This window comes from Crotalus tigris, unplaced genomic scaffold (assembly GCF_016545835.1).
Source record: "Crotalus tigris isolate CLP2741 ecotype Arizona unplaced genomic scaffold, ASM1654583v1 scf7180000020464.425836, whole genome shotgun sequence".
Lineage (NCBI taxonomy): Eukaryota > Metazoa > Chordata > Lepidosauria > Squamata > Viperidae > Crotalus > Crotalus tigris.
The window spans coordinates 340,557-354,620 of NW_024098032.1; the positions used below are offsets into that span (position 1 = coordinate 340,557).

General features: G+C 42.1%; 1 protein-coding gene across 1 annotated transcript in view; it reads right to left on the reverse strand.

Moving 5' to 3' along the window:
- Positions 1-14,064, reverse strand: part of PCDH15 (protocadherin related 15) — a gene marked incomplete at its 5' end in the record, with an annotated part of 401,689 nt that overhangs the window by 329,101 nt on the left and 58,524 nt on the right. Inside the window, one exon of the mRNA XM_039366933.1 lies at positions 887-995. Within this exon, the coding sequence (XP_039222867.1) occupies positions 887-995 (109 nt within the window). The remainder of the gene's footprint in view (positions 1-886; positions 996-14,064) is intronic.

Sequence of the window (14,064 nt, forward strand, 5' to 3'; positions counted from 1 at the left end):
GAGCATTATTTTGAATTAAGCAGTAAGTGCCACTGTTGATTATCTAAGCATTGCTAATTGCAGTGATTACTTACAATGGAATTGTAACATAATGGAGCAATGAGAAATAAATGTAAGACAAATATGTGCTTAGCTGCCTGAGTAATTGAGAAGAGATTACTACTAAATGCAACATGTAACTAAGGAGATATTTAACTGCACAATAAAGAATAAAAGTAACTGCTTTGTATCACCCAATACAGCCTAATACAGTATCTACAGCCCAGAACTCAGATTGATAGAGGTTCTCCAAGTTTTTTCATCACTCTGAATCTCCTTCATTTAACTGGAGATAAGATCGGTAATCCTGGGATCTTTTTCAATAGCTTCTTGTGCTATGATAACCTAAGATAGCTCAAAACCTACTTACTCAGAGGAAAAGTGACAACTGAAAAACTGAATTTAAGTTCTGATCATTAGAAGACAAGACAGTACAAATCTTTCATAGAAAAAGATCACTTAGTTTTCATGCATATTGCCACTGATATCTCAGTGGGAAAAACCACACTGATTTATTATCTATATGTTTTACTTGTTAAATCTATGATTTTTCTTTTACTAGTGCAACACAGCAGAATGAACTACACATTATATTGGTAAGCAATTAATTAGATTCTTCCATCTACTTCCTTTATTATAAACAAAGGAAGGAAGGGGCTAAATCTCCATAATTTGTAATAAACAAGACCCTTAGGAACCATGCAAAAAGGTATTTGCCCAGAATAACACCCCATATACAACAGACTCAGTATGAATCCATCATTAGTTTTCTACTACCCACATAATTTATGCCTGCCTCCTCCTATTGTAGTCTTTGTGAGAGACAGTGAAATTATCAAATACTAACCAACTAAGATGGAATAGAGTATCCCTGGGCGATCAGAAGCAGGCTGGATGTTGCGATCCTGATCTACAGCTTGTATTGGTGGTGTAACATTGATTGGGTTTACCTGTGCCTGTAATGAAAATTAGATGTGTTACAGTGGTATTCTTACACAGAGGATTTTATTTAATAGTAAGCCATGATGCTGAGTACGTTGAATGTAACAATTATAACAAGTAATAGAGTTGCATAAACATATCAACTTGAAGAACTGAATATGAAGTAACTTATTAGTTAAAGTGCAATTTCAGGAGTGGTCCATATTTATTACACTATCTAGATTCTCCACATATCCTTTAAGTACATAATGAAAGGTATTTCCATGTTAATGGTATGAGCTTTTCTAAACACTAAAAAGGTTTAAGGGCATTAATTAGGTACACTGTATTTCTTCTGGGAAGGAGATAGAACTTATTTAGCTATAAGTTAAATGCTGGAAAAATCTGATCAAGTATTATAGAAAACAGATTTCATGGTAATTGTTTAAATTATTCTCCCCCCTGTTAGAAGTAAAGTCTTCATCCTGGTTCATCCAAGCCGGGAATAAATAAGCAAACATGGTGACTGCTTTGGGAAGAAGATTACAGTTTATTGCAGAAAGATGGTTCTTCAGGAAAGTGCAGAGGAGAGAAGGGCTGAGCACATGGTGTAGTAGGTTTTTATACCCCCTCTAGCCTTTTGTTTGGAATAGTTTCCTGTTCCTGTGGCATGAACCTTGAGGCAGTTTCTGAGTGTCTGTCTAGGCCTTGATATCTGTGGTTTAATCCTATTATCATATCCTGCTTCCCAGGTGTTGGGGCTAATGACTCCTAGAGTTTGGGTGGGGTATGCAGATCTTCTCTTTTGTCTTCTTGATTGCTCTGGCTCCAACTTTCTGATGGTTTTACATCTGCATTTGTATGGGGCTAAAGTCTTGCTTGGGGCAGAGAGATAGATTTGGGGCCAGGTTTGATTTTAAAAAGTCCTTTTGAGGAAAAATATATTTTTCTGCCCTTTTTAATATTTCTTTCTCTGGGCTAACTTCTCTCAATCCCTGCTTTGTGCCTTAAGTGTGTGAATGTATGACACACTTATTGGCACAACATTAAAATTGATCTGGTCAGGGAGACTTGGTAGGCAAGCTTTTAAACTGTTAAGCAAAAAAAAAAAAAAAGACATTAATGGAGGCAGCAGAAAAAGATCCCTTTATGGGCTCCCAAAAGGGGAGCTTGCACCCATAAAGTTCTAAAAGTCAGGGCAAAAAATTTGTTAGGTGGAAAAGAAATTTATAGTGTCCAATATTCTGTGCCAATCATTTTCAAATGTTGGATGTCACCTTTAGCTTCCAGTCAGGTTTGCATACCTCCCAAAATTCTTCACAGCCATGGTTTTCCTTAGTACATGACCACTGGCTGCCCATTTTCAAGGGTTGTTTCCTGCCTTAGCTCTTAATTCAGTGCATCCAGGTTTGTAATGCCCAATATGCCAGGCTATTAAATTTTCTTTAAATTGCACATAATGAGCTCTAGGAATCCCAATCTGAGCCCAACAGTGCAAGATATTCAGGGCTGAAGTTTGGGATCTCTTTTCCTGTTGCTTCCTTAGTCAGGGCATATGAATTGCAAACCACCTGAGGGGGCCTAGATTCCCCCTTGGAATCTGTTGGAAGTTGGTCCCACAAAGCTTTGGTGCAATAGAGCAAAAATCAGCCTGGGGAACTTTACTAAAGGTAGGTGGAGGGGATAGACTCAAGTGTGATTCTGAATGGGGTGTGTGTGTGCATATATGTGCAGCTACTTTTACAAAATAGTTGATACAAACATTCTGGATAAATTTTCCCTCCCATCAGATAGAGGTCCAAGGTGTTCAGTACTTGTTCTGCCACCTATTCCCAAATGCCATCTCTCCATTAATACATTCAACTGGCTTGTTACAATACAAATGGGGCAAGAAAGAAAAATTTACAATGAGATTCCACCCTCCCCCCACAGTCTAATTCTCTCTTCTGAGGCTTCACATGGCATCAGTGGCTCCAGGACTCCTTCCTTCTGCAGCTCTCACGGGCATCTGGGGAAATAGTAGGACTTGGGAAGATGTTCCACTCAGATTGCATGGTGACTTTTTAGTGGATGGCTGGATCCAAAACCCAATTCCATGGCTCAAATGGATGGAGGCAGCATCTGGGTCTGTTTGTTCTGCTTCCAAAGGTTTGGGAGAGGATTGCAGGGCTGAAAGATACAAGAACAAGGTCTCCCCCCCCCACTTTCTGGGTGGACTCTCCCAGGAGAGGCAGACAAAAGGTATGGAGAACAAAGGGCAAGAAAAGAATTGGGAAGGGGGTAGCTTGAGAATGCTTATTTGTTTCAGAAAGATTTCATAGTAGCTTCACCAATTAGTGATAGGATAAGAAATGTAACTTAAGAAAATTATTTCCCCAAACAAGCAGATTTGAACTTTAAAAGGCTCTTGTAGATAGACACGCATTTTTCAGGAAAAGGATAGATAGATAAAACTCATTTACAACATATTGAAGAATGATTTTCCAGAGCTTGGGGCAGGACCCAGCAGGCAGGACACCCCCTCCTCACTCCAATAAAATAATTTAACACTGGATTCCCCCTGGAACAAAATTAACACCTTTTAGATAGAATTGAGAAGGAAATTAACCCAACAACAGACACTGACCAAAAAAGAAATCAGAAATGACAATTCTGGAAACCATGAAATGGTATTTCAATGAAACAATGTACAAAAGAAATGGTTTACATCCATCAAAGAAAGGGACTGAGTTACTTGGCAATAAACTCACAGATTTTCTGGAGAAATATTTAAACTAAACAAGGGACAGTGAGTTAATTGATACAGAACATCCCTGTTCCCAGCAATCAAAAATTACAGGGTTAGCAGTGCAAGTAACATAGATGTGTGTGGACAAGAATATCAACCTTGCTATCAAGCAAAATCAAGCCTTTAATAGTGTCACACAAAGTGGACTAACACATAGGTGTCAGTCATAAAGAATGAGGGCAAATATAATATAGTTGTCATTATAGAAACATGGTGGGATAAAACCCACAAATGAAACACTCAACTAGAGAGATTTCAATTGTTTAAAAGGAACAGACCAAATAAAAGAGGAGGCAGAGTTTCTCTCTATACAAGAAATAACTACATATCTACAGAATTAGGGCACAACAATGATGGAAACGGTCTTGAATGCATTTGGATCAGTATAAAAAGTGGAAAGAGGGGTACCTAACTACAGCAGAATATTAGCAAATAGTCTGAGCCTGCAAAGATGAAGTGAAGAAAGCTAAGGTTCAAAATGAACTAAGGCTTGTGACCACAGTCAAAAATAATAAAGAATCAAACAGTCCAACTTATCAAAAACAGTACCATAAAAAAATAGATTAGAAGCACAAGTTAAGTTAGGCAAGAAAATGGTAAGTGAGCACTTATCCAGCCTAGAAGAGTTCAAATCACCAAGACCAGATGGATTACACCCCAAAGTTCTCAAAGAATTGGCAGATGTGATCTCAGAACCACTGAACTATATTTATCAAAGACCCTGGAACACTAGAGAACTACCAGAGGACTGGAAAAGAGCTGATGTAGTTTCCCTCTTCAAAAAAATAAAAATAAAGATGTTGTTGTTAATTGTGAAGTCGTTTCCGACCCATCGCGACCCCACGGACAACGTTCCTCCAGGTCTTCCTGTCCTCTACCATTTTCTGGAGTCCATTTAAGTTCACACCTACTGCTTCAGTGACTCCATGCAGCCATCTCATTCTCTGTCATCCCCTTCTTCTATTGCCCTCAATCTTTCCCAGCATTAGGCCCTTCTCCAGTGAGTCCTTCCTTCTGATTAGGTATTTGAGTTTCAACTTCAGGATCTGGCCTTCTAAAGAGCAGTCAGGGTTGATCTCCTCTAGGACTGACCGGTTTGAACACCTTGCAGTCCAAGGGACTCGCAGGAGTCTTCTCCAGCACCATAGTTCAAAGGCCTCAATTCTTTTGCACTCAGCCTTTCTTATGGTCCAACTTTCACAGCCATACATTGCAACTGGGAAAACCATGGCCTGGACTATACACACTTTTGTTGGCAGGATGATATCTCTGCTTTTTAGTATGCTGTCTAGATTTGCCATAGCTTTCCTCCCCAGGAGCAAGCGTCTTTTAATTTCTTGGCTGCAGTCCCCATCTGAGGTGATCTTGGAGCCCAGAAAAATAAAATCTGTCACTACCCCCATTTCTTCCCCATCTATTTGCCAGGACTTGAGAGGGCCGGATGCCATGATTTTGGTTTTCTTAATGTTGAGTTTCAAACCAACTTTTGCACTCTCCTTCTTCACTCGCATCAAGAGGCTCTTTAGTTCCTCTTCACTTTCTGCCATTAGAGTGGTATCATCTGCATATCTTAGGTTGTTGATATTTCTCCCGGCAATCTTAATTCCCACTTTTGTTTCATCTAGCCCTGCCTTTCTCATGATGTGCTCTGCATATAAGTTAAATAGGCAGGGTGACAGTATACAGCCTTGCCGGACTACTTTTCCAATTTTGAACCAATCAGTGGTTCCGTGTCCAGTTCTCACTGTTGCTTCTTGACCCGCATATAGGTTTCTCAAGAGACAAATAAGATGGTCTGGTATTCCCATCTCTTTAAGAACTTGCCACAAAATAAAGATAGATCTAGGAAACAACAGACCTATCAGCCTGACCTCAATATCTGGGAAGATCCTGGAAAAGATAATCAGTGAGCACCTAGAGGCAAACAAAGTCATTACTAAAAGTCAACATGGGTTTGTTAAACAGATCATGCTAGACAAATCTTACTGCATTCTTTGGCCCAGTTACAAAATTAGTGGACCAGAGGACTGCTGTGGATATAATTTTCTTGGACTTTAGTAAGGCATTTGATAAAGTTTGTATAGGGTTTCCTGCCTGAGCAGGGGGTTGGACTAGATGACCTCCAGGGTACCTCTAGCAGATGAACTTAAAACATTCCCTCCTGCTAACTTAAGGCTGTTCTTAAGAGGACACAGAGAAAAAGAGGATGACAGACAAACAAACACATTTTTTTTTCTTCACTCTGTTTGTTGGCCAGACAAACAGAGTGAGATATTTCCTTTTTGTGGCTTATTTTTAAGCATAATTTCTAGCAGAATTTAAAATTCTTTTTTTCTTTGGATTTGAAACAGTTAACAGTCACATTTACCTCTCACGCACAGACTTTGACAAACATATACACAAAGACAAGAACGGAAGTCTTAGTTTTACACATCCTAGTCATTCCCACCATAAATTTCAGATAACTCAAGTTAGGGAAGGCACACATTTTAAACATACCATGTGGTTGCATAGAGAAGAGAGAGAGAGAGAGAGAGAGAGAGAGAGAGAGAGAGAATCACTATTTCTTATTTTCCCTTTTAAGTATCTTTTATTTAGCCAAATTGGTTTCCCAGCAAAGCCCTAAGCAAAGTTTTCCCCCATATAGTTTCTTTACCTACCTCTTTTCCATTCCGGCCTGGACAGGTAGCTGATTCCTGTCCCAGGCTATGAGCAAGCTCTCAATGGGGAAACCTACTTCCGCCCTTGATTTAGAACTTCCCATGTTCCTATAATGGGATTTCCCTACCGCTAAAGGGCACGATCCGTCAGAAGTCTCCTTGTGAGACTTCTTCCTACTATCACGATTTTGTGAGTCCCCCCAAAAAAAGGACTCACGGAGCTTCTCTAGATCCCTCTCAGAGTTCGTGGGCTCCTCCAAGGGATCCGCCATGTTTTCAGACCAAAAAGGGGTCTGAAGAGACCTTCTAGTTTCCCTCCTTAGAAGGTATGGGCTACTCTTTGACCGGTCAGCTTTACACCACCATTTATGGACACCTGGACCTCCAATGTCCGCGGGCACCTCCGCTTGCCCTCGGAGGTAGGTGGCCGCTCCCTTCTTGGGGCTTAATTTCCTAACTTTGCTTTGCTTACAGGGCCTTACCAGCTAGTTGCCCTAATCCAATTCTTTCATTCACTCATTCCATTTCATTTTCACACAGCCTCTCCCTTTTCCCTAACAAAAGGTTCTGTGCTCTGACCAAACCCCCATGCTTTCCAGGCTCTGCCAATTAAACAGATCCTTTCTGCTGCTAGGAAAGACCAGAAGGAGCAAAATCCAACTGTGATTGGGGAAAAAAAGTCTTCTCACTCACACAAACAGAAACGCACACATTTTCTTTGTTCCCCTGGGCTTTAAACTTAAAATTTAGAGGTACTCATCTTCACCTTCTTTCCAAAGCAGCCCTTGAGCTCAAACTCTCAAAACTCCCTTTACTACCCTAGCTCCACATGGCAAGGCCTGGGTAACCCATCCACAGACACAAGGGGGTCTGCTGCCGGCAAGATGGGGCTTACCAGTCCCAGTCCATTGGAGAGGTTAGCTTGGAGTCCCATCTGGGTCGCCAAATTGTTAGAAGTAAAGTCTTCATCCTGGTTCATCCAAGCCGGGAATAAATAAGCAAACATGGTGACTGCTTTGGGAAGAAGTTACAGTTTATTGCAGAAAGATGGTTCTTCAGGAAAGTGCAGAGGAGAGAAGGGCTGAGCACATGGTGTAGTAGGTTTTTATACCCCCTCTAGCCTTTTGTTTGGAATAGTTTCCTGTTCCTGTGGCATGAACCTTGAGGCAGTTTCTGAGTGTCTGTCTAGGCCTTGATATCTGTGGTTTAATCCTATTATCATATCCTGCTTCCCAGGTGTTGGGGCTAATGACTCCTAGAGTTTGGGTGGGGTATGCAGATCTTCTCTTTTGTCTTCTTGATTGCTCTGGCTCCAACTTTCTGATGGTTTTACATCTGAATTTGTATGGGGCTAAAGTCTTGCTTGGGGCAGAGAGATAGATTTGGGGCCAGGTTTGGTTTTAAAAAGTCCTTTTGAGGAAAAATATATTTTTCTGCCCTTTTTAATCTTTCTTTCTGTGGGCTAACTTTCCTCACCCCCAAATAAAATGAGATAATATATTTTCAACTCAGTGATATATTTCACTGATATATTTTACTGGCCAATAAAGACGTCAGGAACTGCATATGCATTCAAAGCCACCCTAACCCTGACATCTATGCAAAGACAGCTCTTCACACAATAACAGGTTAAGGTTATTAATGGAAAGGTAGATTTTCATTTAGATACACAACTGACTGATTAGTACAGTGGCCATATTTTCTTGAAAAAATACAGGATAATCTTGAAAAAGATCAAATATGAAATAGGTTCATAAGGGTTAAAAATGTTCATAACTGCTTTACAAAGGAAAATTTAAAAACAAAATAAAAAAAACTCTACAAGAACATATATTCTGATATATTCTAATAAAAATACTTAAAAACCATAAGACACTAAGAAGCAAATAATAGAAAGGATTTCTGCAACCAGACTGTGCATTAAGTGGTACCATTTGTGTGGTAAAAGTTAAATGGCCAAAATAAAGGACAAAAATTTGTTTAACTTTTTGAAAAATGAATAAATCTTACTGACAGTTTTCTAAAAGAAAAGACTGTCCTTTATAATAAAGAACATTATGTTCACTGTACATGCTGGGAAAGAACACTTGGCAATGCAATGGTCTCTGGAATCATTAAATTAGCCATAGCTTGTTTGGCTTTTTTATAAATTATTGCTGTTAATCTTGAACATGTATATGAGAACAGCTATCATGCTTCACTATTTTCCCAATGGATAATTGAAAGAAGGATAGTTTATCTCTCTATATCTCTATATTTCTATATTTCTATATCTCTGTCTATCTGTGTGTCTGTGTGTCTGTGTGTCTGTCTGTCTGTCTGTCTGTCTGTCTGTCTATCTATCTATCTATCTATCTATCTATCTATCTATCTATCTATCTATCTATCTATCTATCTACTGTATCTATGTTAATTGTGAAACTCTTCTTGCCAAGATTGTATTGCCTAGTATTTTATATATGGAACATAGGACACACACCCACACCCACACACACACACATACAGTGCTTTTTTTCTAAAAAAAATAAAAGCTGCCGGAACTCACACACATCATACAACTCGCCTTGCCTATCCTACAAGGTTCCATCCAAAAAAGGTGAAGGAACTCCTTTCTGGGTGTTCTGTGAGATACATACATACATACGTACATAGATAGATAGATAGATAGATAGATAGATAGATAGATAGATAGATAGATAAAAAAGGGGTTCACCAGTAGATAAAAACAACACAGTTTTAATGGATAAAACCAAGCTTTCAATGGCTAGGAATCTGCCATCATCGTCAGGGTACAAACCAACCGGTAAGGAAACTTGCTTATGAGTACAGCTGCACCCGCATTCTGTGCATGGACCTCCTGACAGGTCCCAGCTGATTGATTCTGACTTCACTTTCAGTATTTGATGACTCTTTCTTACGATCCCTACTTACATCTGCATGATCACCCATCTCCCCACCCCTTTTAGTTCTTGAGCTGGGAAGGCAATGTGTATTTCCCAGAGTTAAAGTGTCCTCCTCGTTATCGAGCTGGCCCATCCCCCTGTTCTTATCATCATTCTTCATACCGAGGGTTTCACATCGGTTCTCATTTTTCAGTGCATCTGCTCTTATCACCCCTCCAGCACCCTCACAGTCTTCATGATTAACCCCCTCCGTGCTTTTATTTTCCCCCACTGCTCCCAGCATGTCATCTAATTGGGTCCAAGGTCCGCCTTGTTTCGTTATTGTAAGTATTTGAGTTAATTTGGTGTGTGCTTGATATCCTCCGTACTCCTCCTTCATGTGATCTGGTACAGTTCCCAATCTGGTTGTCTCTCTTTCAAGCTTCTGTAAAGCCACTCTCCGGAAGCACGTAACTATTCCTGTGACAGGGCGGTTACAAACGCCGATCCTCCGTGCGTCTTTCGGGAGCGTGTCTCCGTCTTGGTGATTCCGATCAGCACGGCCGAGGGGTGAGGATGTAATTCCACCATAGTTTGTGGCGATCATTTCCCTATTCGAGTTCATACATACTTTTGATGTATTAGTGACCAGATGTATTATGCTAGAAGTATCATTGGAGACAGGGGGGTCAGTATGATTATTAAGGCAACAGGCTTGTTGTATATCAGTGGTTCTCAACCTTTCTAATGCCGCGACCCCATAATACAGTTCCCCATGTTGTGGTGACCCCCAACCACTTATACATTACTGGGTGCCAGGGGCATGGCCAAAGAAAAGGGGAAAAAAATGGCGGACAGCCTTGTTTGGTGACCCCCGTGAAATGGTCATTTGACCCCAAATGGGGTCCCGACCCACAGGTTGAGAACCACTGTTCTATATCAATTGGGACGTTTTTGTATTTCCAAATGCTGAATATGGTGTGTGGGGATATCCAGGGCACCCGGGGATGGACCATTGGCATCAATAGGTTTCTTAATTTGTGGTGGGTATACATGTAGGTTGTCAATCGAGGGCACTTCAAATTGCAGATTTTTCTTTTCCTTGTTGCCAGTCTCATCTGATAGGTGCTCAAAATTTTTGTTGTTCAAATATTTTCTTCCAAATCGTGTGCGTGTTTCCCATGCCTTCATGGCCTGGTATGCTGGGCATAAGTCCACATGCCGATTGATTGACTTATTGTCTGAAAACCAGGCCTCTTTGAGCAACCTACCACTCTTAGAAGTATCACTGGCAACTACCCTCACACCATCAAAATTAAATTTATGACCAAACTCTGCCATATGAGTGAATATCTGGGAGTACTGCTCACCTCTTCTTATTGCCAGCTTATGTTCCTGCATTCTTGTTCTGACCCTTTTTGAAGTCTCCCCCAGGAGACTTAGGCAGTCACTACAATCAATCTTGTAGATGACTCCAGACTTCTCAGCAACGGGGAGTGGGTCTTTAGGTCTCATAATGCAGGAATGCAACATCCGGTCAGGTCTATGTGCAACCTTTATATCATGGGGTGCCAATAGCCTGGCAGTAGCCTCTGAGACGTTGCAGATGTAAGGGAGGGTGATACGAGTTGTCTGGGATGGTAGTACCCCAATAGATGGGTCTTGGGGTAACTTCGATAGAGTACTATGGCGTCTAATAAATTTTATGGAGTACCCAAGAAAAGGTGTTTTCTTTCCTCCGTTTTTTGCTTTGGCTGTACTGCAGTGGGAGTCAACCCTCTTAAAGAGGGTTCTAATACAGCTGACTTTGTAGGCCACTGGATGATTGCTGTTATAGTGCAAAATCCTATCGGTGTGCGTGGGTTTGCGGTAGACCTGAGTGGTTAGGGCTCCATCCAGCTGGCGTTGGACTAAGACATCCAAAAATGCCAGCTTGCCCTGATTTCCTCTTCCTCTGTAAATTGCAGATCCACGCACACCGAATTAAGTGTGCCCACAAAGTCAGCTTTCTGACTCCTTTTAATAATGACGAAAGTGTCGTCCACGTAGCGGGCCCAGAATTTCGGACAATACTGTGCCATCGCTATGTGTTCCAATTGCTGCAATACAGCCTCAGCAACAACGCTCGAAATGGGTGATCCCATGGGGGTACCCTTTATTTGCTCATACATATACCCAGGAATCGTTACTCTTCGATTTCTAATGTTAATATATATATATATATATATATATATATATATATATATATAATATATATATATCAGTTCATACCCCCACTGGCAGTTAAAAGGAAGAAACAGCTAAGACCACACATTGCTGCTCAAAGCACGAAGCTGAAAACACCAGCCTGAAGATGACGAATGGGACTTCGTCGAAACGTCGCCAAGACACTTCCAATTTTATGCGGGAGAAAACCCGAACAACCAAAGACCTACATATATATATATATATATATATATATATATATATATATATATATATACCCAAAAGTAATTTAACCATGATCCCAGTCAGAATCCAATTATACTTCATCTCCAATTATCAAATATAGAAAACCCCAATTCTGCCTTCTCTGGATTCTGCCATAAGAGGGAGAGAAGGGGGAGAACAAAGGGGCTTTATGGCCCTCACTTCCTTCAGTATACTTCTAAGGAACTGAATGTGTGTATTGCAAAAGAACTAACCATAAGAATGGGGCCGTTTTCCTTTCATGTAGTTTCTTTGAACTCTCCATCCAGCCAGGCAGTAATGAAAAGGGGGGTGGAACTGTAATGCCTGAGACTGTCACTGAAAGAGGGGGTTGATTGGGTGGGGCTACTGGGGAAACCCTTAAAACCTTGAATTGGAGAGCTTGGACCCCAAGTCCTGTCTAGCACGCCTGCAACCACTTCTTCTTAATAAGGGATTCCTGTTGGAAGAATTATTCCAAGAGTTCTGTCTTCTTAAGATGCAAAGTGGGGTCGGTCCTTACATTAGACAGGACTTGCAAAATTAATCCACCTGGAAGGGAGACCCTTGCCGGGGGATTTTGCAAAAAATTACCATGTCAGACAATGGAGCAAGAGAGGGGGAAAATTCCCTGGAAAGAGAGCCGCTGACCAAGTTGGAACCTTGCCAGATGTTGGGATCCGACAGGTCAGATTCCTCAGGAGAAGAAGTGGTGGAGACACGGGAGCACAAGCCTCGCTGGTCAATGGGCGTTGGAAAGAAAAGTGAGTGGGGAAAGGAATCAAGAAAGGTGACCCTGAGACGGGGGACCAAGCAACCAGAATGGAAGCAGGAGATGGAGAACTCCCTGCATGCAAGTGAAGAGGGAGAAAGTTGGGCATCGTACTCAGACTGGATCCTAGAGAAAGCTATTGACCTGATAAAGAGAACTCTCAGATCCCTAGGAGAGGAGAATCCTCAGACCTATGGCCGCCCCAGCTCCTGGAGCCGCAAAGGGAGAGACACCGAGGGGGACGTGGAACCTGCAACCCCAGGGACATCTGCTGATCCAGTAGTCCCCACCCCCTACCGGACCACAGATGGCAATCTGGATGGAAGACACTACCACCAACAACGGAGGCACCGATCCATTCCAAGACGTCCGCCGTTGGAGGTGAAATTCAAAGGGGAGCCAACACGCTTGGGTTTTTTCCTAACCCAAGTCCTCAGCTACATGGAGGAATATGGGCAGGACATCCCCAGTGACAAAGCCCGCATCCGGATCCTGCAATCTGCCCTGGATGGACCAGCTGCAGATTGGGTGGTGAACTTGCATGACTCCAATGCCCCAGAACTCAGTAACTTCAACCGTTTCATGTCCTCTCTGAGAAGACGATTTGAAGACCCCCTGGCTGATCGCAAAGCCCGTGAAAGGATAAAGACGATGAAGCAAGGCGAACGCCCGGTGGCTGAATATACACAAGAATTCCGGGAAATTGCCAGCAAACTGAATTGGCCAGAAGACAGAGATCGACATATTGAAGAGACACCGCAGAGGAAAACAATGGAGCCGCCCGCCGCCTGAGCTGACACACGAGCCGGTGAAATCATCGGCTACAGCCAAGAAGCAAATGGGGTGTTTCAAGTGTGGAAGAGAAGGGCATCGAGCTGTAGAATGCTGCTCCAAAGCCCCCCAGCACAACCCAGACAGATCCCCAACCAACAAATCTGGAAAGTCTTCAGCTAAGCCAAAAGAAACTGCCATGAGAATGATGGAAATTACGGAAACCCCACTTCTACTCACCAAGGGGAAAAAACTCCAGCCTACACCACAGGGCCGGTGGATGCCTCAGACGACAGCTCGGAGAGCGAACCCCTGGTAAGTGGACACATCACACCCATCCTCAAGACAGTGACTATATTAATTCCCCCCATGCCCGAAGCTGTGAAGGTGAAAGCTTTAATAGACTCTGGCTGCACCCGCTGCCGCATTAGCCCAACACTAGTGGGCAATCTGGGCATCCCATCGAGGAGACTGGAACAACCAATCTCATTTGGCCAGTTAGAGGGATCCATAGCAGGGGGGGTGCCAGCTACCCTAGCCACTCTACCAATACACCTCTCCCTGGGCAAACATGAAGAGGACATAACATTTGTGGTGACCCCAGGCATGGAATGCCCAATGATTCTAGGGATGGAATGGTTGAAAAAATGGAACCCCTGGGTAAATTGGAGGACGACAGAAATCAAATTCCCGAAGGGGGACCCTATGGACTTAAAACCCCAAGGGAGGCTACCAGAATCAAGAATAGAAAAAGCATCCAAAGGAGAGGAAAAAAGATTAACA